At 37.5% G+C, this 26,337-nt stretch overlaps 1 protein-coding gene across 3 annotated transcripts in view; it reads right to left on the reverse strand.

Moving 5' to 3' along the window:
• Window positions 1-718: 718 nt before the first annotated feature.
• The window catches only part of rxfp1 (relaxin family peptide receptor 1), a 68,185-nt gene continuing 42,566 nt past the window's right edge, over window positions 719-26,337 (reverse strand). The window contains exons 5-18 of one of the 3 annotated variants that reach the window (XM_051420669.1): window positions 22,868-22,939; window positions 20,155-20,226; window positions 18,418-18,486; window positions 18,082-18,153; window positions 17,822-17,890; window positions 17,606-17,677; window positions 17,304-17,375; window positions 13,833-13,904; window positions 12,808-12,879; window positions 12,220-12,291; window positions 9,189-9,418; window positions 4,024-4,434; window positions 3,661-3,879; window positions 719-2,791 (exon numbers count right to left, since the gene is read on the reverse strand). In XM_051420669.1, the coding sequence (XP_051276629.1) occupies window positions 2,370-2,791; window positions 3,661-3,879; window positions 4,024-4,434; window positions 9,189-9,418; window positions 12,220-12,291; window positions 12,808-12,879; window positions 13,833-13,904; window positions 17,304-17,375; window positions 17,606-17,677; window positions 17,822-17,890; window positions 18,082-18,153; window positions 18,418-18,486; window positions 20,155-20,226; window positions 22,868-22,939 (1,996 nt within the window). In that variant the 3' untranslated portion in view covers window positions 719-2,369. Of the gene's footprint in view, window positions 2,792-3,660; window positions 3,880-4,023; window positions 4,435-9,188; window positions 9,419-12,219; window positions 12,292-12,807; window positions 12,880-13,832; window positions 13,905-17,303; window positions 17,376-17,605; window positions 17,678-17,821; window positions 17,891-18,081; window positions 18,154-18,414; window positions 18,487-20,154; window positions 20,227-22,867; window positions 22,940-26,337 lie in introns of all 3 variants that reach the window. The other 2 variants (XM_051420668.1, XM_051420670.1) reach the window with 2 other exon arrangements.

Consider the following 26,337-nt stretch of genomic DNA (forward strand, 5'->3'; position numbering starts at 1 on the left):
GCTGGTCAAGAAGGCCCAGCAGCGGCTACACTTCCTGAGGGTGCTCAGGAAGGAGCAACTAAACACTCAGCTGCTGGTGACCTTCCACCGTTCCACCATCGAGAGCCTGCTGACCTACGCTGTGACAGTGTGGCACTCCAGCTGCACAGAGGCCGACAGGAAGCGACTGCAGAGGGTGGCAAACACCGCACAAAAAATCATCGGCTGCCCTCTGCCTTCCTTGACTGCCATCTATAACTCCCGTTGTCTCAGCAGGGCCAGAAACATCTTGAAGGACACCACCCACCCCGGCTTCCATCTCTTTAACCTGATGCCCTCTGGTAGGCGTTTCAGGTCCATACGGGCCAGAACAAACAGACTCAGGGATAGCTTCTTCCCCAAAACTGTCACCATACTAAACTCAAACTTGCACTAATGTTTTTATTGTTTTGTATTGTATTTATTGTATAGTCTTTTATACCGTGCTAATTATGTGTGCACTTTTACGGGGCTGCTCTTTAAATTTCATTGTACTGGGTATAATGACAATAAAGGCTTTTCTATTCTATTCTATTAACTTATATCACTTATTGTTTCAGTTTTACAATCCAAACAATGCCCAAAATAATAAGACAAAAAACAAATGTGCACAAAATAATAAATATCAACAAGCAGATATGAAGTGTACATATATTTATTGTACACATTTCACTCAAGAACAACAAAAACACAAAAAAACTCCCTTGTAAGTAATTTATTGTGGGACACAAGTCAATACAACAAATTAAATGGTAACACATTCAAAACATTTTTCCATCAATATTCAATGTAAGCCTGCAGATATTATGAGCAAACTCCTCAGTTCTCTGTCTTTTCAGTATAGGAATGTAATGTAAACACAAATGGCACATACAACATATTCACAAATCATTGTTTTAATAACAAGGTCATCGCCATCTGTGTTATAGCATGTCTGCTATACATTCATACATTTACAATGTCTGGAAAAGTCAATTTCCACACATGCACAGAATATTTTATGATCACTGTACAAATGTCTTCACTGTACAGATCACAGTGTAAAAAAATGTGTAGTGTGGTGTGGTTTGTGCGGCGAGGTTGAGTCCAAGTTCAACCCCCCAGACCAGCTGGGGTATTTCTAGACAGGATGTATAAAAGACTATTTAAAATTGCTGCCTGCCCAAATTAAGTACATTCTTTCATAAACATACTGGACATATCTCAAACATTACATTCAATATTTCCCTAAAATAATTTTTGGTGGCAGTGGCAACACAAAAAACACTTTTGATGGATGCAAGAAGAAGGGCTTTAAAAAGTTCTTTGCTGCAAGTTGCATGTATTATTATCGATACAAGATGAAACTAGTAAGTACAGCATGCAATGTATTTTTATGGGCCCAATCAAAAAGGCTTTATAAGGGTTGATTCACACAAATCTCTTCATCTGAACTGCCCAGTGACTGATTGTAATTATCACCAGATTACAGTTTTTCCTGTCACAGAATGTTCCCATAAGACATCATTACTCAGGGCCAGGAGAGAGAAATCAGCATCTATAATAAACTTAAAAGACAAATGCAAGTTTCTTGCAGATTTACAGCTGCAAATATTATGATTAGACGATATGGGTTTTCTTTGTCCATATTATAAAAATAAAGTAAATCTACAACTGCAAGGCTAGTACAATTTTAACATTTTAGACTGAAGACAGCAAGATATGTTTGAAAGGTCCAGAAAAAGCTTTTGGGATTTTGCAAGAACAACCTTCTACATTAACTATTTTGTTTTGAGTCACATGGTTAACAGGACCTGTGGTTATTGGATTTGAACAAAATACGTTTACGTTATCACTGTTAAAAATGATAAGTTGTCAACATTTTACTCGCCAGTATACTAGTAGATGAATATTCAGCTAAGAGTATGGACTATGGATAATATATAATGTTTCAGCTTTCAGAAAGAATAATGAAAGAAGCCCTTTGCGAGAAATTAAACGGAGACCTAGTGGAATAAAAGCTAAACCATTAGCTGGGCATGACTTATGCTCTGTACTGATATATTTTCGGAGTGTAGTGTTCATAAGAGTAACTGTACTGCCACATAAGGGATTTCCACACTTCACTTGACTTCACCCATTGCTGTGATGGCTGCTGCTTGGTCAAGACATGCACACAGTGGGATTCCACTAACTCTAATGAAGATGAATTATTTTTAGGACAAATCTGGGCACAAATCAAGGACTGTCCCTTTAAAAACGGTATTAGTAAAAGGTCAAACACTTTGCCGAGATGAATGTACCTGAATCATCTGTTAAGGGTGACTCTTTGATGTCATTATGAACAAATCTGTGTAGCGGCTGTTCGACACCTAGATGAGTTCATTTGTTTGTGTGTATATGTGGGTGTGTGCGAGTGTGTGTGGCGCTGTTTGTTTCTGTGAGCATACTGACAGCACTGTATGTTGCTTCTGTTGCTGTGTGCACGTGGTAATGTCATTGTATCCCTCGGTAGGGTTTTCCACCGGGGTGAGCTTGGCTAGCGTGCCTGTTGTCTCCAGCGGGTGCCCCGTGGTGAAGCCGTGGCTGTTCTCCTGCAGGGGCCACATTTCCTGCCAGGTGAGCGACGGATGATGAGCTGGGTGACCACTGAGCAGAGGCCTCTTCTGCCTGTAGTTAGCCCATACCTGCAGAATGGTCTCTTTGAAGGGCCGTGTGGTCAGCGTGTAAAGGATGGGGTTAAGGGCGCTGTTAATGGGGAGAATAAATATGACCACCCAGGAGCTGATAGTACCTGCAGTGAGAAAAAAGACAGAGAAGAAGAGGTAAGACAACAGGACTAAGCAGAGTTCAACATGGTTGTGAGTTGGCAGAGTACTTGAACATAAAATCCTTTAATCAAAGCCATTTATGTAATTAATGAAAATCCCTTTTACCCCTGGGCATCTAATTAGGAAGCCAGAGCTCACAGGTTATGTATGTAATGGACTTTCTGCACAATATTAAATGGTCATTTGGGTATAGAGTGCAAGCTAAAAACACCAAGGTGTCTACAGTTAAATGCTTTTTATTCAGTGGTGAATGCCTTTTTAAAAACCTTTTAAAACTTAGTTGAAACACCTGTCATAGTACTTAAGACATTTACTAATATACAGAAAATGCATTACAATTTAATACAATTAAAGAAATACTCAACCAAAATGTCTCTTTTGAGCACTCATCTCCCTATAGGCTTGACATGTGGCTCTGAAGAGTTAGTAGCTTTGCAGAGGAAGGCAGATGTAGTCACAACATAGCTATAAACTTTACTTCTGTGTCATGCTATTGTGTCGTAGCTCCAAAGTTTATCCAAAAATGGCCAATTACTTGGAAAAAACTGTGCATAGGAATCAACAGCAGATAAGTGGATTATGTCGTAGTTCTTTTTTAAAAATTTCGATGGCCATTTTGAGGGTTATTTTAGCCACTGAATTCAATGGCGACCAAGATTTACGTCAGTGGCTGTGATTTCGAGCTCACTATAGCTGCTGTTTCTGCACAAAAAAGCATGCTACAGAGTTTTCAGAACCACATTGCAAGCCCACCGAGGAAGCGTATTTGATACTCAAAGTGTAGACTTCCAGTGGAGTAACCCTTTACATGGTTATAGCACTTTTACTGTACCGGGAATCTCCACCTGCAGCAGTGACAGGATCTTGAGGATGAAAATGGGGATCCAGCAAAGGGAGTCAGTAATGACGATAGAGAAGAACCTTTTGGCGATGGTCACCTCTTTCTTGATGTGGTTGCTGTATTTAGTGGTCTGAGTCCCTGTTCTCTGGATGTTATAGAACATGCTTGCATAGGATAGGACAATGATGAGGAATGCCACCAAGTTCAGACCTGCAGAGAAATATCTGGTTAGTTTCTGGATTGCAAATGCAATAGCTCATATTTGCACTGTGGATGTTCAATAATAACGAAGCTATGCAAATTAAAATAAACAACAAAACAGCTCAAAGGACTATTGCAAGAATAAATGCCCACCCAGGAAGATGACAATGGAGTAAACATGAGCCCAAAGTGTCTCTGGCTGCTCAGAGTGCAGTGGGAAGCAAACTCCATTGGTCCCGTAGAAGTTGCGAAACAGCCCCTTGCAGGCCAGGGGCAGGAAGGCAACAATAAAGCCAAACACCCATATCCCGAGAAGGATGGTGACAGTTCGTCGCCAGCCAGGAGTCAAGTACTGGAAAGGGTAGACGATGCAGATGTATTTCTCCAGAGTGAGGTACGTGAGGAGAAGGACTGATACCTCAGTGGACAACATGGCCAAAGAGCCGATGACCTGACACTGACTGCTGTCCATCCAGGCCTGGGCGTGCCGGTTGTACTCGCCACGGAACTTCAGATCATACGCACCGATCATAAAAAGGTAAATTCCCATCAGCCCGTCTGCACCTGCAAGAAAGGAGAGCTCTAATTGACAACATATTCCAAAAAATGTATTGACTGTAAAGATTGGTTCAACAATTAAACATCTTTAAAGACACATTCAGATCCAGCGTCCATCCAAGTGTTCACACCTTAAGCTTGGTTCATTTAACTGAATGTATTTGAACTCCAAACAAAGACCAACACTGACTGATAAAGCAGGTCTTTTTCAAGCAGTTCTCTTTCATAGGAACTGCAATGCAATTTCTTCGAAGTGAGAACCGAATCAAACCAAGTACAGACATGGCCCTACATGAAAGGCTTCCTGTCTATAATGTGGAGATGGATGATGACAAGCAGGTCACTCAACTTTGGAAATACAACTATAAGAAAAGAAACCAGGGAAAAAAACCAAAAACTTTTTTAATAAAAGGGAGAAATTTAATAAAAAAAAAAAAAAAAAAAAAAAAAAAAAAAAAAAAAAAAAAAAAAAACCAAAAAAAAAAAAAAAAAAAAAAATTAAAAAAAAAAAAAAAAAAAAAAAAAAAAAACCCTTTTTTTTTTATAAAAAAAAAAAAAAAAAAAAAAAATAAAAAAAACCCAAAAAAAAAAAAAAAAAAAAAAAACCCACCAAAAAAAAAAAAAAAAAAAAAAAAAAAAAATTATTATTATTGCAGTCAGGTAATGTAATGATGGATATGCGAAGATGGCCTTACACCCATTGGTGTGTATTTATAAAAATAAATACAGTGTTGTGTTACTGTTGTTGATGTTTACTCCAGCATCACAGACTTTAGAAGCTGGGTAAGCAACGGAGACAGAAAGGGAAGGGAAGAAGAAAATGGAAAAGGGAAACTTCCTGGAGCACTAAAATGGCGAATTGTTATTAATTTACAGAGTAAGATGTTTTCTGTCTTTATGCTAAGCTAAGCTAACTGGCTGCTGGCTGTAACTTCATATTTAATGGCTAGGCTTGAAAGTGGTATTGGTCTTACTCTCAGCCACAAGCAAATAAGATTATTACCCAAAATGTTCAACTAGTCCTTTAAAATGTCCCCCTGTACTCATGTGTCATCAATCACCATTTGATTGCTTTGGTACTGTTTGAAGATGTTGTATTTGCCTTTTGTTGTATTATCGTCATTATCATTAACATCTAGCTATATATGAATATTTATTAGGGTTCCCGCTCTTTTTAATAAATCTCTTTTCAGGATCATTCCAGGACATTTTTCTGGAGCTTTTCTTGACAAAACAGAACAGCACTTGCTCACAAACGGTCATATAATTTACCAGTAGGCCAAATACTGACACATTTAACTGACACAGTTTTATCCCTCGTGGTTCATTACAGCCTGGCTGTTCTCACAACCACTGATTTCTTTTCTGCTTCGGTTTAAGTGGAGCAGAGCTGAGGCGAATTGAAAATAGTTTACTACAGTTTTCCTCTAATAGTAACATTAATAGTTTAAATCAAGTACAATATTTACTTTATTTTACAGAAAATGAATCTTCAATCAGCCAATTAAAATAAGAAGTAGAGAGTGACAGGGTCTGTTGCACGTACAGTTAACATCACTATCTTTTTATCAAGCACAACAACACATTTAAATTGGATCATTAATGGGCTGTATGCATGTAGATATGAGATTTCTGCCCGCGGCTCAGAACTCGACAGCAAAAAGATCACTGCAAGTCAGTTGTGCTTCATGTCACCCACTTTGAAGTGTCATACTATGCAGCTCATCCAACAAACAGTCATGTTTCAAACTAAATACGCAACCAGGTTTTTGTAGGAGATCTGAGTGAGTTGCTAAAATGGAATTATATTGTCCATGACAGCATAGATTATTTCCAGGATATTTGGTCATTTTAATCAATTGGGTGTTTCCATGACTAGCAAAATGGTCTCTAAATTTCCAGGATGCGTGGGAACCCTGTTCATGGATAATTGTGGGCTAGGCAGTAACAATGTGCACATAAATACATCATGACAATAAAGAGTACTTGTATATGGGATACTGTACTGCTTTAATGCACAGGCTGTAGGCTTTTTAACTACACAGATGTTTCTGCATCTGGCCCACAGTCCCAAAGTTTTCAAAGTCTTGCCTATGAAAAACTAACAACCAAACAAAATAATAAATAAATCCCAATCCCACATGGTATTTTCTTTTACAACTATGTACTTTTTCTACCCTCAGCCTACCACCACAATGTGTTTGCTGACACTTTGTCAAAGCAGAAATTAAATTCAAAGCTTGCATCCTCTGAGGAACTCGCCACTCCTTCATCATCAGTCACTACTTAATGTTTCTTTAATAATATAGTAAGTGTATTACCCAAACCCTCCTGAGAATAAATCCTTTGATATGGAAGCAATACCAATGCTCATGAAAAAGCATTTTTAATTTCACACACACTGTATATATCCTCATTAAAGACTCCCCTAATATTCGTCATGTGAAAATTGGATGGGGCAGCTGAGACGAAGCTTTGCTGTGCATAATCTGAATGAAAACCTTCGGAGCTGACACATACCTTTAAGTGTCAATCAATGCAATATCTTCAGCATAATATTTTTTGCTTTTGTAATTGCTATTTAGTTATTGAATTATGAGATACAAAGTGATGCATTATACTTCTATATGAGTACATTAAAGTGTTGAAGTTGAAGTATAAATTGACCTCTGGCTGACTCAAGCCGGCTCAAAGTACTCTCTAACATAAATCAGGAAGGATATAGAAAACAAGCGCTACATTCTTAGAAACTAAAATAAATAGAAAAGGTGTAGCAAAGGTTAGATACAGAGAGGCAGAGAATTATGGGTGATAAATGTGTGAAAACCCATAAGGTAACATCAAATGATAAAAGTATATTGAATGACCAGATGCAAGTCCATTTACAGCGTAGGAAGAATCGTTCTCACAACTCTTGTTCTGGTTCTAAACCACATTACCAGCGACACACACTCTTATCTGAATGTCTCTGCTTTGTTTGTGCCTTCTTTCTTTCCAGACTCAACGCTGTTCCACTTTAATAACTGGATTAAAAGCAACATTCAGACACGTCCTGCTCACATGAAGAGACACATAATCCACTGTTGTTAAAAAGAAGCGAACAATGAATAATATCGAGACATTTTCGCTTGTGCTAATTACCTTATGCTCTGTTTTTGTCTGGTCTCAGCCACCATAAATTAGTGTGCTATCAGCCCCCACTGACATTCTGGTAATAAAGTTTTAAAGGTCGCCATATTAAGTGAACCACAGAAGGAGATAATGAATAATGGCTGTCATCCTCCACATGGCTTTCATTGTGGATGTAGCAGGAAAGCGAGCATACAACCACTATAACATATCATTTCTGCTTTGCATATTCTGAGCTCTTTGATCTCAGCTGCTCTGAGACTTATAGTCCACATAGGATCCTTTATGTTTGACTTATAGATGTAAAATGCCACCGTAGGCACAGACACAACATTTATTTCCTATATATTTTGCGCTTTTATGTTTTCTCTCTCTGTGCAGTTTCTATTCAAAAGAAATTCCCTCTTGGGAACGATAACCATAAAGTTAATGTACACTATCTGGTTTCACACCTGCATAGATCCATTCAGCAACTTCCCATAACAGCAAGTTTGTTTAAAGGTGGAATTGTTTGCTTTATATTATCTTACTTTCATGAATTCACTTTCCTCCTGAGACTTATAATGTCATAGTGAGACCCATGCTGAATGTCAGTTAGAAGCTAAAGTGCCAAAATGTGAAGGAAAATGCATTATTAGATTTTTGGCATGAGGAGCCTTTATCTGTGCAGTGTCAGTGCTATCATATAAATTCTACTCTATTTCCAAAGGAACTTTCTCACTGCAATCAAAGTCTTTGTTCCTGTAGAAGAAGCCCTTCAATGAACTCTCACAGCCCTTATCTGAATGCCATCACACACCTGCAGTAGATACGGTTGGATAAACAAACACCACGCTGATAGATTTTGACTATATACCAATGCAGTCATATGAAGTTAGTTTTGTCTGCACTGCACATAGTATAGCATAAGTTACATTCCAAAACTATATATACACTTGGGGAAAACACTGTAAGTCCAATTGACATAGCTACTGTATAGGTATAAGTTATCTGAAGGATATTTATCTTGGTAGATGAGTCAGTGAATGTTCTGTGAATGAATCACTGCCTTCACTGGACCGTTGAGCAGTTACCATTTTTGTGCCAATATTATGCTGTGATTAATTTATTTTAATCGGATGGCAAAAATTACACTTTGGAACAAGATTGTATTATTTCTACATTTAGTATTATTCATGAGGGTGTCAACAGTGTACATAATACGAAATCATTGTTGGTGAAACACACTGATAAGCACACTGGGAACTCATTTAAAATTTCCTACTGAGTTCATAGGTCTGTTTACTTCAAAAGTAGGAAACTAAATTATTTTGCAGAATTTCCACTTTCCCCTTCTGTAGTTGTATCTGGCATAATTCCAGACTATAGTCCGGTTTATAAACACAATGAAGAGGTAAATATAAATATAAGTATACTGTAGTGGTAATAAGGCAGAAAGCCACCAATTTATCATATTGTAAAAACTTGTTATTTGGCAGTAAATACCACACCATCTATATCTGTATGACTTACAGAAGAGACTGGATAATACCTATATATACACATATATACTGTAAGTAATGGTAAAACGTATTCTGCAAATATAAATCCTGTTTCCACTAGATCCCTCCTTTAAATGCAGTGTGACTTACAGCAGAGGGAGATGATGCACATGGCATGGAGTTTGTTCTCCGATCGGATGTAGGAGCGCATGCAGATGACGAAGATGTTGCCGAAGCAGGTGGTGGCAGAGACCACCCAGACGAAGACCCTCAGCACGATGTTGGCCAACAGGTCCTCGAAGGACGAGATGCCGTCTGTGTTGGGTTTGCAGCTGCGCACATGAGGAGCATAGCCGCAGTATTGGAATTTCTTGAAGTAGCTGTGATAATAGATTAAAGAAGAAAATCAAGTTAAGAAAAAGAAATAAGGGAGTTTATTTACTGGGTTTTTATAGGCGAGTGTGCAGTCCACACACCTTAACAGCTTTTTTTGTTGAGACGATTGGAAAGCAGAAACATAAAAAAAGAAAAAGAAAAGGGTTGATGATTTTGACTAAAGATTTAATTTAGCTTGAACAAAGGGTTTGAAAAAGGGTTAGCATTGGATGGCGGGGCTTTAGAGGTAGTAAACTTAATCAAAAAATCTATTTGTGTTAAAACTGAAGCTTTTCTTCTTTCAAAACTTCTATTTATTTTGGACAGGGTTGAGTGAGTCGGCTGAAACGGGTATCCAGTACAGATAATGCACTGCTAGTGGTGCTTTAAACTGAATACTAAAGACCATGCTAAAGATCAAAAACACAATGGCAATGTTAACATGCTAATGTTATGCAGGTACGGTTAGCGTGTTAGCATGCTAACATAAGCTAATTAGCACTAAACACAAAGCACAGCTGCAAAGTCAGAATCAACAAAGCTAATTTATCCTTTCGTCACTCCTCAACCCCCAGAAATGTAGTTTAACAAGTTCAGAGAAATACAAAATTTTAAAGCATATAGAAGATGAAAGCAGCAGATGAAAGAAAGGTCAATAATTATGGTCAATGATGAATAAGTATGGTAGATCAGCATACTTGTCAACCTAACCTAACCAGGATATTGGGGATCAGAGAATGTTGCTGTGTATGGAGTCATTTTTGTGGCTGAGATCAGAGTCAGAAGGATGGGGGAAGGGGGCATTGAAAAATAGGACCCTCAGGAGAATCTACAAACAGTACCATTGTATGAAAAGTAAATGAAGGAAGAAAAACACACTGTTCAAAGACAGTGCATCCCGCACAGATAATTTTGTCCAGAAAACAACAACAAAACAAACAGATTTTATTAATCTAGAAAGCCAGCCAAGGAATAGAAGACAAGGAACTAGGAACTGAACTATTTTGTTTGGATTTGTCATATTTTTCTTATCAATTATATCAGAGATGCTTTCACACATATTTACTGATAAGACTACAAAGGCAGTTCATCGTCTGACACTTTGGCAGATAAATTAGGCCAATGGTACTGTCTGATAAAAAGAGCTAGGATAAATACCAATGCATGATGATGATTTAATTTCCAAATCTGTAGTACACACCTCCTAGGGTTACTAGTGTGAGATTATTGGTGAGCCTAATTAATCAAACATGTCTTAATCACATCAAAAGTTGTATTTGTTGTTTTTTTTTTAATGATTTTTTAAAATTTGGCATAGATATGAAATTGAAGAGCAGTGAGGCAACACTCTGCATACATGAAAGGTGTTTGATGTTGGAGCGGTATCTATTAACGCCTCTGTCAACTAAAGCCACACAAACTGTGTACTTTGGGCTCTGGAAAAAAGCCTGATGATCAGACTTGGTCCTGTTTGCAGAGATAATTACATTTTCTCATGAGGGATTGGCTTTAAGGCTTCCTCTTCTTTGGCATGAGATTTGTTCAGGCAACGTGAGATCATACTGGCAACCCTGTATAATGTTAATCAACAATGTAAAATTATGTTTTAGTTCATCATTTAGGATCACTTATATCCATGATTTTGCTAAAAATCTCTTGCAAATCATGAGAAAGTTTCAGAGCCACAGGGATGCAGAGCGTCCCCGTAACCATAGTAAGTTACTCTCACTGCTGTCTGCGAGAGAGAGAGAGAGAGAGAGAGAGAGAGAGAGAGAGAGAGAGAGAGAGAGAGAGAGAGAGAGAGACTCTGCGCTGCTACCAGAACAGCTGCTGACTAAGATTACTCTGCAGGTATAGGAATAAATTACAATAGATATGTATATATTTCTCACTTTGCCCCTGATGGTCTGAAACTTGTCTGTCTGTGCACACTGCTACGTTATCAGTTATGAATTTGAAATTGACTTGTGACATGAAAGCATGTGAAAAGTGTCAATTGGCCACCCAGTGTGAAGACATCTGAATCTAAACCAGGATCACCAAGTCAGCAGGCTTCATCTGGGGACCATGAATGATATACAAAGCTTCATGGCAGTCCATCCAGCTATCCAGCTAGAGATAATTCAGTAAGCACTAAAGCGGTGGACCAATCGACAAAAAACTGACAATGCCATCCCTAGAGCAATAGCATGCCAAAAAACAACAATATGTCTTTGCAAAACACTGTTCCAGGTACTCTGGTAAGGATCCTTTTTCAATGCTGTGAGCACCAAAAATGAATTTCCATTCATCTCCTCTGTATTGGTGCAGAGGCAGAAATCTCAGAGACAAATATCTCAAAATCTGGACAAAACAAAACCAAAGAAATTCTAGGCTAGATAGATAGAGTCAGAAATGATATGTTTTGTAACTTGGATGAAGTGCCCATTCAAGATTGGAGACACTCTATTTGAGCAAACAAACTATTTGTATCTTACCATATCTTCCTGGAACTTAAATAAAACTCTGGAGAAAAAAGAGCCTTGAAGAGCTTTTCTAAAAAGGCTGAAAGGGCATTTACTTTCTCTCTGTTGCATCCATTCCAGGACCTGCATGGGTGTATCTCAGGCTGTTTCACTCACAGAAAAGATGGATTACACTAAGCCTGACTCCAGCATCTCCCAGTTGGAAAAGAAGCCTGACAGTCTCGATAAGGCTAGCTGGGGTCTCACTGCTAGAAATACACGTGAAAGGCCTACAGTCTTTGTGACAGTCAAATGAAGAGGATTAACAGTATAAACACATAATATGACAAAGGAGTACTTACATGTGAGTCAAATATTTGAGAGGTTCAAACATCCTCCGTTGTATGTTTTCAATTTCAATTCCTTCAATGCTCCTAGAAAATATACAGACATAGTGATTTTGTCCAAGTCAGATGCCACACCCACAATACAGTTTTGATTTATAATTGTTATTATAATTATAAATGTCTTTGAAAGCACAAATATTTCCACCAAAGGTTCTCCCAAGCAACTAGCCATTCAAAGACTAAATGAGAAACAGTTATACTTTCCCAAATACATTTTCTTCTTTTTTTTATTTGTTCATACAGCTGAGCTCATGCTTGTATCTCATGCTTGACCACCATTCAGCAAATGCTGTGACCCTCACAAAATGGGCCAACATTGACAGAACAATGATTTCCTCCTAGCATGTCAGGGTCTTTTTTTATTTTCATTATCCAGGCCATCACACATGTCTGTCTGTATGTTTGCTGCTCTTCTGAACCCTTAAACATGTAACAGGAAAGCTCTTCAAATGCCCTTTTAACACAAACAGGGATATTTTTTTATGTGTAACATGTTTTGGATTAGTTGCAAGAGTCATTCAGCATTTAATAATGTATACTTACAATGACTTCAGTTTATGCAACTTGTCAAAGTGGTCAACTTGGAGCTCCACAATGGGATTGTATGATATATTCCTAAAAGACAAAGATAAGAAACGCAGTAATGAAAATCAATTAGATAACATCAAAATAAATCCGATTTACTAATTACATGAAAGTACATTACACATTATGTTTAGTAGGACAAGGACATAGTAAAGCACCCTACAGTGTTAAAGTTCCTTGATAATAGATGTAACATTAGTGACAATGTTTCCCTACTACTGCTTGAAGTTACAATCTTTAAGATGGCCAACTTTTATTTTGCAATTGTCAATCACTGTATTTACAATCAGTAATTATCTCTGTATATAGTAGTATTTTTTTGATAGTGGTGGAGTCTGCTATTAATGTGTTGAATTCAGATTGCCTAACTTAGAATGAGGAAATAACAGGAAAATGAAATAGCTTGTAACCCAGCAAAATCTGATTTTATTGATTACAGCCTTGCTCTGTTTACTTTTCACTGGCTTTACACTGTGTCAGAGCTGTATTAAATTACTGCTAATGCAAACAGAACATCCCTCAGCCGCTTCACATTAATAGCATTCAACTGGGGAATCACAGGGTGGCTTTAATTGTGAAGCAGCCACAGGAAATGCAAAAATGCCTCTACATAACAAAACTATGGTAATTTTTTTTTCATTTTATTAAAGCAGTAATGAATCAAGAAGGAACCGCCATAGTGCACTGTTAGATGAAGAGTTAAAGGAGACAGCCTGCACACTTCAAACTTCTCAGAAAGGTAACTTTACTGTGCCCTGTTATGTGACCAAAATGTGAAGGATTACAACTTTAAAGGATATTTACCAGCACTCACTGAAAGTACATATTAGGGGTGAACTTTTGTGTTATACAACAACCTTACTAATGACTCCATTGTCCGTTCCTGACAGAATCAAAAGATAAACCCTAGTAACTATTCATGGAATAAGTATGCTTGCATGCATAACTGTATATCCCAGTGTATTTGTGTAAACAACACTCACAGTTGGAGCAAATCCCCCAGTAAGACAAAGAGATTGGGAGGGATCGCCACCAGTCTGTTGTTGGATAGATCCCTGCACGCAGAAACAAATCCACATCGGTTCCCCAAAAACACAAAACAACAAACAAATATTGATGTACAACACTGGGTATCTGACAGATGCACACAGATCTTGAAAAAGAAATGCAACATACAGGGGGCGGATTGCATAACATACACTGAAAACAACAGCCTCGCAATACTGTCTCTATGAATTGAGAATGTAATGCACATTTTTGATGCACCCAAGGTTTTCATAAGTCCCAATAGCCAGTGCATGAACTTGAACTATATTTGGCTGTGGTTACATGGGTGAATGGAGACAGCTATGGTTACAATGTTCATAGCTGAAGGAAAGTGTGAGCTTTTACAGTCAATAACAAGTGAGAGTCTCAGCCCTCACAAAATCTGTCGTGGCTGCACGGCATTAGGGTTCTCCTGAGGATGCATGCAGTGTACGGTTCATCACTTCTGAGGGGAAGGGGAAGTGGGGTCAAGATCACTGTAACTATCTGAACAGATTAAGGTTATGGGTGAGCTGCATTTACTTCAAATGCTTCCTTCTTTCTTTCCTTACCTACACTCTCATTCTTACTCACCTCCATGTTTGCTAAAATCTGAATCTTACTCATCAGCGACAACATTTATATCAAAACAACAACCAAAAAAGTGTTTAAAGTATGTGAGCCTCTAAGATGTCCACTGATGTTAAAGATTATAGTTAATAAAGAACCAGTGAGTAGGATTTAGTGGCATCTAGTGGTGAAGTTGCAGACTGCAACAAACTGAATACCACTCGTCCTCCAAACATAGTAGGAGAAACTACTGTGACTGCGCAACTCACAAAAGGCACATTTGGACAGCTGTGGTGACGGCCTTTGAATGGCCATCTACATTGTGTGTACTATACCAGTAGTTACAGTATACAAGTCTTTCTAAGCTAAGTAGTTGCTCCTTATTGACACTACTTTACAGTTACAAGGACTGTTTTCTTTTTTATTTATTCATCCTCGAACCATTTATCGTTCCTTGATTATTCATACCATACTGTTTATGTTTATTACTACTGCATAAGCTTAATGTCAGTAATGTGTTCTACATTTATTCCTTTTAATCTAGTAACCACATTCACATAAGTACATTCTAAACAACCAGCAATAAATAAGTGGCATGCAAATGTGTGTGTGTGTGTGTGTGTGTGTGTGTGTGTGTGTGTGTGTGTGTGTAAACATAAACAGTTTTGAGAAACCTTCCATTATCCAGATTCCTTACCGCCCCCATCAAATAAAGTGCAGGCAAATTGTTTTCCCTGAATATTAATGTTGATTATTATTCTGTGTTATGGCCTGAATGCCAAATAAAAGATTTAATTTGGACAGCTGCAATATCATTACCATTAGGAGCAACAACAAAAAAAGCCATGTGAACAGAAATTATATATTTTTGAGTGTTAAACAAATGCAGCAGTTAGAAATTTGACATTCAAACTTCAATCAAGCCTTGTTATTGATGACAATCAGAAATTTCAAAGGAAATAAGTTAGATTTCTTTGAAAGATAGTCCTGTTTGGTGCTTCTGTGCCATTTTCTTTACTGCAGTTTGCAGAGAAGTTATCAAGGCCATCAAGTCCAAGTGATTGCGGTACTTGGACTACATGTGGAGGACCTGGCTGAATCCCTGCTTGATTAGATGTGTTGTTGGGAAAGCAAGAAGAAGCAGCCTGGTCTTCTCCCAGAGAGCCTTGTAACACTGGGCATATTTAACATGTTGCCAGAGATGCTCCTGGGTAGTGGGATTGCATTTGGTCAAGGGCTTCATCACCCAAACAGGAACACTGAGATTCAGGAGGTCCCTGAAGCAGATCTAATGTCGGCCTTAACTGTCCACAGGTGGACGGTGTAAAGGACTTACAATGTCAAGAATGTTAGAGGGGCTAATACTTTTTATTTTAATACTATACTATAAATCTTTATTGAAGATATTGAGGACCTTTTTATTGCATTATTTTCTTTTAAAATACACTGTTTGGTTGACTGTATGTTTTTGAACTGACTAAACATCATATGTTGCAGCATGTAACTTTTAGCATAACATATTGCAGAATTAATTTAGAAGATTTTTGAATGGAGTTTGCTCAGACATTTTTTATGCTATACCAGGGAAATTAAACCTGGGAAATGGATCCGGTTTTGGGACTTCACATTGCCTTTTATTCATAGACTTATTAAAGACGTTTAATGAAGACTTTAAAGGTCATGACTAGACAAAACCGTTTTATGTTGCTGTAAAGAAAAGTCGCATCGGTGTCTCAGCTGGAATTGAGCAGGTTGATGGCATTGCTGTGACTCAGCTTGTCAGGCAGCAAGTGTTTGGTTTTACAATAGCGGTAAAATTAAGATGGAAAATTTAAACACCACATAAATCCCTGGCAGTTCCTGGTACTTGCCTGTGCTGCCTACAGTATATGTAATATATATGTGAACAGTCATTAACCTAAACCTTCACGACAATATACAATACTGCCTACTGCCGAAATCCCACTTTTCATGCCATGTTAATTTTTGAAATTTGATATACTGATATATCAAATTATCATCAATCAAATGATATACAACGGACAATTTGACCTAATGGTGATGAAACAAGAAAAAAACTAATGAGTCTCCAAGTTGGAATGATTCCACAATTTCTTGTGTACAGTTTTTTCCTTGTAGTGGTTCTAATAGAAAGTTCCCAGGCTCACTTAAAAGTCAGCAGAATTCATCCTCTGGAGACCATGAACACTCACACCAACTTTAATGGAAATCCAACCTTTAGATTTTAAAGAAACTTTATTATGATGAAAAAGTTGGCCAAGGGGAAATTTCGATCTGACGAAAGGTCAGACACTCACCACAATAATTAAAAAAACTAAGAATCATCCTGTGGGAGCCAAAAATATTTCTAAAATCTACCCAGATGTTCTGAGATATGTTGCTTTAGAACAAAGCATTCGAAAACACCTACTAACTGAAACACAAAAAAGCCAAAGCCCCAAATAACCATCCTCAGGCCTCACAGCTAGTGGGGCACAAAGGAAATGGTCTTCATTAAAATGTATCTGTTCAATGAAGCCATTATTCTAAATGTGTGATCATTAGACTTGTGTCCTTGATTGGTGTCAGTTGTTGCTTGCAGCTATATTTACCACTTAGACAGGAATTCCGTCTGAAGGTTTACATACTTTCAGCATATAATGTTAAAAACCATGCCCTCAACATCATTTTTGGGAAACAATTTAAGCAGAAATCAAGTTGTTCTAAACTTTTCTCTCAGCATTGTTTTCTCATTTCCTCCTCTTCTGCTGGTGTTTGTAGAGTCGTTGCTTGTAACACATGTTCAGCATTTTTTTCCTATACAGTTTTGCTTACATAATCAAACAAAAATAACTTACAATTCTCCAAGCTTTTGGAGGACTGAGAAAGCCTGTTCGTGTATATTGCTGATCTCGTTCCGCTGCAAAACCCTGGCAATAAACGCAAAAATAGAATCACATTACTACTTTTTCACCTTTTTAATCCCATTTAATGAATCAATGCTACAACGATTTCATGCTTAATTCCATGATGTAATTTAAATTTTGAGAAAGTGAGGCTGATTTGGATGGCTCTCACAGAAATTCAAGCAAACAACAAATACATTTTAAGCGAAAACATTGCCTTTGCTGTGGACTGAAATATGTAAATGTATACTTACAGAACTGTCAGCATACTGCATGAGTGTAATGAGACATTCCCAATAGTTTCAATGAGATTTCCCTCCAAATCCCTGCAAGAACAGTTACGAAATGCACACACAGAGGAAATGTGCACACACACCACACAAGCACAAACACACAGACAGAATAAATTCATCAAAAGACATGTCACTTCTATGACAAGACAGCTTTTGATTTCTTGACATCCTACTTACAGCCAGTTCAATCTTGGCATTTCTCGACAGATGTCATCCAGCTTTGTCAAAGAGTTGTTCAACAAAACCCTGTCAATCATTAACACACAGTGTAACAAGGTGTAGTGCATTCTCCTTCAATGTTCAAAGGGGGAACACTCATTCAATCTAAACTTAACAAAGAGTCGTAATACCAGAACTTTTGATGATTTGAGAGGACATCACAACAAAGTAAAGCCAAGCAAAACAGAATAAGAATAAAACCTAAAATAAAAACTCACAGTAAAACAAGGGAGTTTAGTCCAGAAAAGGTCATGGAGGATATTTGATGGATGTTGTTATTTTCCAGGATCCTACAACAAAAAAAACACTGTTTATACTTGCAGCCTCATTTGCAGAATATTGATTCAGAAAAAACAGCATTAAGAGAGATATGTGTGATGTATTACCTGTATGTAACAAAAAACAAAAACAATGCAAGAAACAACGTTTATCTCAAAACTGACCTTCTTTGCCTATAGCAAAGCAATACTTACAGTACATAAAGTAAAACATCCTATATTATTTTATATTCCTTTGGTGCAGAACTTTCTTTCAGTAGAGAATAAACATACAACCACTCCAGCTTATGCAGGTCCCGGAACACCCCCGGCATCAGGACAGATATCTTGTTGTAGCTCAGATATCTAAGAGAGGAAAGAGTTTAGAAGGTTACCTGAAGAGGATGCTCTCTGACATGTTAAATAAACTAATGGGAAAACCTGCCCCCTGTTGCGTTTATTACTATACAATAGTCTCAACAGTATGCTGTATTCTGACTGCATTTATACTTACTGTTTACCTGATGTTCGTTACTGGTAACCAGAGGTGGGAGTAAGACACACATGTGCAAGTCTCAAGCAAGTCTCAAGTCTTAACCTTCAAGTCTCAAGCAAGTCCCAAGTCATTTTTGTGAGAGTCAAGTCAAGTCAAGACAAGTCATAGTTTAGGTCAAGCAAGTCACAAGTCAAGTCATAGGAATATAATAAGCTGGATGACAACTGTCTTAAAGTGCTGATAGCTCATGTTTTCAATGCATAGTATTCCATTAAATACATAGGTAACATTGCAATTAAAAATATTTTTTAATCACAATCAATTAAAGAAGTTAACATTTGAAAATGTTGTCCATGCTTTTCTACTAAGCTGTCATCTCTAATTTCTCATTAAATATACAGCCCCTCACTGTTATGTGGACATGTACAGTATGTGGTAAAGTAAAACCATAGTCTGTATTAGGCTAAATTAGTGCATGAATAATGTCTATCAAACATAAAATTAGAGTTGCAATGAGCTTCCAAGGACCCCTAGGAAGGGTAGGCTATGTTAATTCACTGTACATTGTACTAGGGCTGCAACTAACAGTTATTTTGGTTGTTGACTAATCTATCGATTATTTTTTCATTTAGTCGATTAGTCCCGATTATTTTGGCATTTACTAAAATAGAACAAAACAGAAAGATGCATCATTTCAGAAGCTGCAGGTTAAACATTTTTATAACTTTGGGAACAGCTGCTTCCAGTTCCATCTTCCAAGTGCTCCGCTCCGGCCACTCTACAACCGCTGCAGTCAGTGATGCGTGCGTCACTTGGTTAGATTACAGGTTGCCTGGTTCGCCCACATGCAACAAGAAATATCCGATCGAATTTTTGATAATTCACATATTAATAAAGACAGCAATGACTTGTCGAATCATTTCATGCAAGTCTAAGTCAACTCTCAAGTCATGACTAGCAAGTCAAAGTCAAGTCAAGTCTTTTATCACTGTTAATCAAGCAAGTCACAAGTCCTCAATCTGGCGACTTAAGTCTGACTCGAGTCCAGTCACTCGACTCGAGTCCCCCCATCTCTGCTGGGTAACTATATGCATTCTACTATTTCACAATGTGTGTACATACAACCAAGCTTTGATAATGTCAGGAAACAAGGATCCATTACATTGCCAAAAGTATTTGGACACCAAAACATTAAACCTGTATGTGATTGTTGAACATGTCATTTTAAAGCTACAGGGATTCAGGCGTTCTATAATATTTTAGAACCTGGCGTCAGGGATTTGTTCCCATTCAGCCACGAGAGCGTTAATATCTAAATAGTCATTAGAAAAATTTACATAGAAGTTGACTTTTCTCTGAGCAGGATAAAAGACAGACATCTGTGAATAAGACAATTGATTGTGAAGCATGAATGAAACTCCAGTGGCCTGCCTCAGCTAACGCTTTGCTTCATTCTTTGTACATACACAGAAGTACAGCCTATACAGCTGCTTGCCTTATTCCTAAACAGTACGCATAACAAAGGTGAACAAACTTACAGCCTTGTTAAATTATACAGCCCTCTGAATGCGTCAGGACTCACATCTCGGATCCTGTTGTGCTGGAGATATCTATGTAGAAAAAGCACAAAACTGTTTGTGAAGCATTTGAATTCCAAATGAACAATGAGAGAAAAATGTAATAACTCTGTAATAAGTCTGTTGGTTTTTTTAAAACAGACACACAATTTTTTAATTTGGTTGTTTGAGTGAGAAATAGATGTTGTTTACAAAAAGTAAAAAGCTTAAATAGGGATATTAGCCCAGCTGAGAGAAATTAGTATTATATCATACAACCAGTGTCTGTCAAATACCTTGAATTCTTCTTTTGTAGCACATACTGTGAGCTCAACAAACCTCCTCTGACAGCTTTGTTTTGTCTATTTGTGTATTTTACACACCTGGCAATTCATTCTGATATTTGTTTATGCATATCTTAGGCAAGTTCTCAATCTGGTCAGACCTTTAGTGCAGCAACTGAAGGCTGACAGCCTGACACAGCCAAATGGTTCAGACCTATTCTCCTGCTGCCAGTCTGTGGCACTGTGAGAGGTTGATAAACAACGCAAGTCTGCAATGAATGAATCTGTGCGCAGGACAAAACAATCACTTTTGGCAGCGTTCCCAGTAGTCATCATAGCCTCACACAGATGGGCTTTGTAGTTGTGAAACTTGTGTGTTGTATTTATCACTCAGTGGCTTGTCATTATCTCGGCTCTGTGGTATCATGGAGGTGAAGGCATTGTGCTTTTCTGAATGAATAGTGTAGGCTCTCACGCATGCTAATAATTTATTAGAAGTTTCACAATTTTAGAATTTATTTTTTGGTTGGGAATGACACGCAGCAAGGACTCATCCTCGGTACACAGGGTGCTGTTAAATCTAGGTGAGCTATCAGGATGCCCCACACATGCATGTTTAATCTTGAAAGGTAACTTCAAACTACAATATATTATACAGTGGGTAAAATAAGTATTTGAACACTTCACGATTTTTCTCAGTAAATATATTTCTAAAGGTGCTATTGCCATGAAATTTTCACCAGATGTCGGTAACAACCCATGCAATCCACACATATTACACAGAAATTAAAGTTATGTGTAATAAAATGGAATGACACAGGGAAAAAGTATTGAACACGCTTACTGAAATTTATTTAATACTTCGTACAAAAGCCTTTGTTGGTAATGACAGCTTCAAGACGCCTCCTGTATGGAGAAACTAGTCGCATGCATTGCTCAGGTGTGATTTTGGCCCATTCTTTTGCACAAACAGTCTTCAAATCTTGAAGTTTCCGTGGGCCTCTTCTATGAACTCTGATCTTTAGTTCTTTCCATAGATTTGGATTGGATTGGATTCAAGTCAGGTGATTGGCTGGGCCATTCTAGCAACTTTATTTTCTTTATCTGAAACCAATTGAGAGTTTCCTTGGGTGTGTGTTTGGGATCACTGTCTTGCTGAAATGTCCACCCTCGTTTCATCTTCATCATCCAGGTAGGTGGCAGCAGATTTTTATCAAGAATGTCTCGGTACATTTTTCCATTCATCCTTCCTTCAATTATATGAAGTTTTCCAGTGCAGTATGCTGAAAAACAGCCCCACACCATGATGTTCCCACCTCCAAACTTCCCTGTTGGTATGGTGGTTTTGGGGTGATGTGCAGTGCCATTTGACCTCCAAACATGCTGTGTATTATGGCATCCAAAGAGTTGAATTTTGGTCTCATCTGACCAGACAATATTCGCCCAGTATTTCAGACAGGCTTGTCTAAATGTTGTGCAGCAAACTTTAAACGCGCTTCAACATGCTTTTTCTTCAGCAATGGAGTCTTGCGCGGTGAGCGTGCATAAAGGCCATGGCGGTTGAGTGCATTACTCAATGTTTTCTTTGAAACAATTGTCCCTTCTAATTCCAGGTCTTTCTGAAGCTCTCCACAAGTGGTCATTGGCTCTTGGACAACTCTCCTGATAATTCTTTTTACTCCTCTGTCAGAAATATTGCAAGGAGCACCTAGTCGTGGCCGGTTTATGGTGAAATTATATTCTTTCCACTTCCGGATTACGACCCCAACAGTGCTCACTGAAACATTCATAAATTTAGTAATCCCAAGTAACCAATGCTATCAGTATGTTTTGCAACAATAAGGTTGCGAAGGTCTTGAGAGAGCTCTTTGGTTTTACCCATCATGAGATGTTTCTTGTGTGACACCTTGGTGATGAGACACCTTTTTGTAGGCCATCAGTTGGGACTGAACCAGCTGATATTAATTTGCACTGACAAGTGGCAGGACTGCTTTCTAATTACTGATAGATTTCAGCTGGTGTCACGTGTTCAATACTTTTTCCCTGTGTCATTTCACATTATTACACATAATTTATGGACATCTATGGTTTGATTTCTTTGCATGTGTGGATTGCATGGGTTGTTACCGACATCTGGTGAAAATGTCATGTCAATAGCACCTTTGAAATATATTTACTGAGAAAAATGGTGATGTATTCAATAGTTATTTTACCCGCTGTATATGATGCTTGAATAAATTACTGAATAAAGGACCAATGAAAAATAACAATTGGGTAGGAGAGAAATAAAAATTGGAATGTAAATTAAATAAAACAAAAATAATAAAATATATGTACTGTATTTAATATAAATACATAATACAATAATATATATTCAAATAAAATGCATTGCATAGTATATGGAAACTCACAGTTTCTGTAGGTTCTGGTACTTAAAGAATGTGTTTGCCCTCAGTATCTGAAGCTGGTTCATTTGTAGGGACCTGCAGGACAGAAAAAGGCTCAAAATCAGAATACAGAAGGACGTTTACACCATCAACGATACATGATTCAGTACTGCTGCATTTGAACATCTAGCCGGCTCCTTCAGATTGTCATGGTTATAATTTAAGCATGTGAGTTTAAATTATAAAGTGTCAAAATGTCTAATTAATGGGGTTTCCAAGCCTGGTTCGAATCTATTCAACATTAAAATGACCATCTCAACTTCAAATATATAAAACATGACACCATTACTGCAGAACACTTTCCCCAACAATGAATATTATCTTTATTTTACCCTATATATTTCAGGCGGTGAGTCTATATCTAAAAGAACTTTTACACTCACAGACTTTTTTTAAGGTAAAAGAAAAGTTAAAATAAGGTAGGCAGATGTAAAATATATAACAACTTTAGTCAATTAGCAGAAAATTAAATCTGTAAACATGCAGTTGATCAAGCAGTTCATTACAAAGCTTTTAACGGATTAAATCTCGATTAAAGGCTCATCCACTCACAATGACATGAGAAACATTTGGACGTCAGTTTTTGGGGCAGTGTAAGATTTTCTTAACACTGTCTCTTTGGGTTTACCGTTCTCTAACATATCCTCTGATATGACTGATGATGAGATGCAATTTCTATGGCAACACTAAAGTTAACAAACATGCTTTCCTATCAAAACTGAATGTTCCAAGTCAGATTCAGATTCAGTCTTAACTCGCTAATTTTGGTCTGACAACACAATAACAACAACCACCTGTTGGTGATTAGATGCACTATGTGAGATTTCATCATTAGCATAATCAACACCCCTACAATTGCCATACAAAGCCTACCCGTTCAACTTCACTGTAGGTAAGTTTTATTTACATCAATGAAAAAAAACAACAATAAAGCCTGCATACTTACTCACTGCCACAAAAACCTTTTTAATAAGGACCAACGTAATGCGGTGACAGTGGATTTCAGAGAGGCAAATCACCCAGTGGCCTCTCTCAGATACATTGGCATCCAAGAAGAAGAGATAATTGATATACCCTTGTTTCCACTCTTCAGACTCTCCCCCCTAGCAATTTGAATCAAGAACTTAAGATCAAACATATTCTCTAGAATAAAATGGTAGCAGGATTATGATTGTTCTTCCCACATGAATGTAGATATTTGAAGGCCTACATACTGTATAAGCCTATATACGTGTGTATGGATATGTATATGTATTTTCCCTATGGGAAAATAAATGATAAAATTGGTTTCATATTTTAATCGTACTAATACTAATAGGTGTGTCTTTTACCTTATTGGAATCTGATCCATACATGTTTTTAATTAATTCATATATGTTTTGATATATGTGTTGATGGATCTGATATAAATGTCTGCATTGATATTTTGAAGAACACTATTATTTATCTCTGTACTTTGTTCAACGTATTTTTTATTACGGACTGAAATGTATTGTTAATTGTTCTCGGAGGATTATTATCCTGGCTGTAATGATTAACCAGACCTGCCAGCACAGAGTTTGTCAGCCTACTGATGTGCATAATGTATAAATATGGGAGTGGTTTCAAGTCTTTCAAACACTCTGATCTGACAATGATCCATCTAGGATTGTCGCTATCATTACTAAAAAGATGGTTGTGGCAGTGAGTTAGTGTGGAGCCTGTATTGTTTTTTTATTTATACTGTTTTCTGACAGCCTTGCACCTGAGTGATGTGCGTATAACTGCTTCCCTTCTACAAGTTAATTCCCAAACATATTAACAAAAAGTAAAGAGACTTCACCCTGTGGAACTTCAAGTCCTGATTTTGGCAGTCAGGAGACAAAAAACGACACGTTTAGCAGTGTCAGTAGTTGTAATAGAGGACCCAAAATAATACAATGTGGCAATAAAGAATAGAGTCAAATAAAAAAAATGGTTTAACGTAAGATTAGATGTCAATTAATGTCTTTCTAAAGCAAAGCGTCCATGACTAATATGAGAGTCAGTCATGTGAGTCATGGAGACACAAGATGGGATAATATTATGTATGTAGGAGATTTTACACTGTCGGGTGCAACAGAGGATGATACTGGACCTATATGAACACCTTAAGGCAGCTGTCAGAGTCAGAGACAGAGTGTGCCAATAAAAACCATAAGAACCCAAGAAACTGGCAAATTATCAAGCCATAATTATGATATGTGGTCAACATATGTATCTTAGTCATATCTTTTTTCATTTAATTCGTAATAGGAGGAAACTAGTGAATGCCACATATTCATACATAACTCACTCTGTATCCTTGAAGCCAGTACTTGCTCCAGTCAAACAGAACACTGTCTGTTGAAAGCAGCTATGAAAATATTGATATATACATATATAATATTGAAATATTATATGACCTCCAATCTTTCAAGCACAATTTCCAGAATAATAATTGTCTCATTTTCAGGCCAATACAGTCATTACAGTGAAAACAATTCCTACCAACTGAGTTCATTCCACTTCAGTCAGGATGCAGGCACATTTTATTCTAAAAGGTCACAGATAAGGTCCAATTTCACTAAAGCTTGTGTAGTACATGGAACGGGTAACAGATGTAAAATATGGTGTAGCATTTGCATGGAACTGAAAACTGAAGTCCCATGATAGCAAACTGGGCCTGTGGGCTAACACAGATTGATAGCTGTCTGGTCACACAGAGTAATAACTAAACACCCAAACATTGTTTTTATTGCTTTATTATTATTTTAATAGAAAGTGCCACCTACACATAGTCATACTTAATTAAAATAAAAATCAAAGGAAAAATATGTTTACTGTCAATATAGAATGATGAAACAATCTCAAGGAAGAAAAGACCCCAGCAAATCAAAACTACTGAAATAAGAAAACATTTTTTTCTAGTTCAGGTGTTCATGGCAACCCATCTAACAGTCGTAGAAATATTTCAGTCCAAACCAAAGTTGTGGAATAATTGACTGGCCAACAGAACTAAACATTCTCTAAAACAGAGAAAAGGGTCTGTTGTTTGATACATCATTACCAATCTTATAGACCACCATCAGGCCACACATTGGCTACTTCTATACAGCAATCTTTCCATCCACCAGAACCTTGTTGCCTGTGAAGGTCATAAATGACTTTATAACTCTGGCTGGAAGTCTGAACTATTGTGCCCTTTCGTTTTAAATCAAAATGTACACATGTCTCTTGCTTTGGTCACCTGCACTTTAAACACACCAAGAGAGACAGGCTCTTGGAAAGTTTTAGTCAGTGCGGTTCAGAGAGGAGAAAAAAGTGGGGCAACTACAAAACAACAAGAAAATGATGCTGTCCCAATGAGCAGATACATTATAACAGATAATGAGGATAGGCCAATTTGCCTGGTAATTGTGTGATTTGATCTATAG

The sequence above is a fragment of the Dicentrarchus labrax genome, unplaced genomic scaffold (genome assembly GCF_905237075.1).
Source record: "Dicentrarchus labrax unplaced genomic scaffold, dlabrax2021, whole genome shotgun sequence".
Classification (NCBI taxonomy): domain Eukaryota; kingdom Metazoa; phylum Chordata; class Actinopteri; family Moronidae; genus Dicentrarchus; species Dicentrarchus labrax.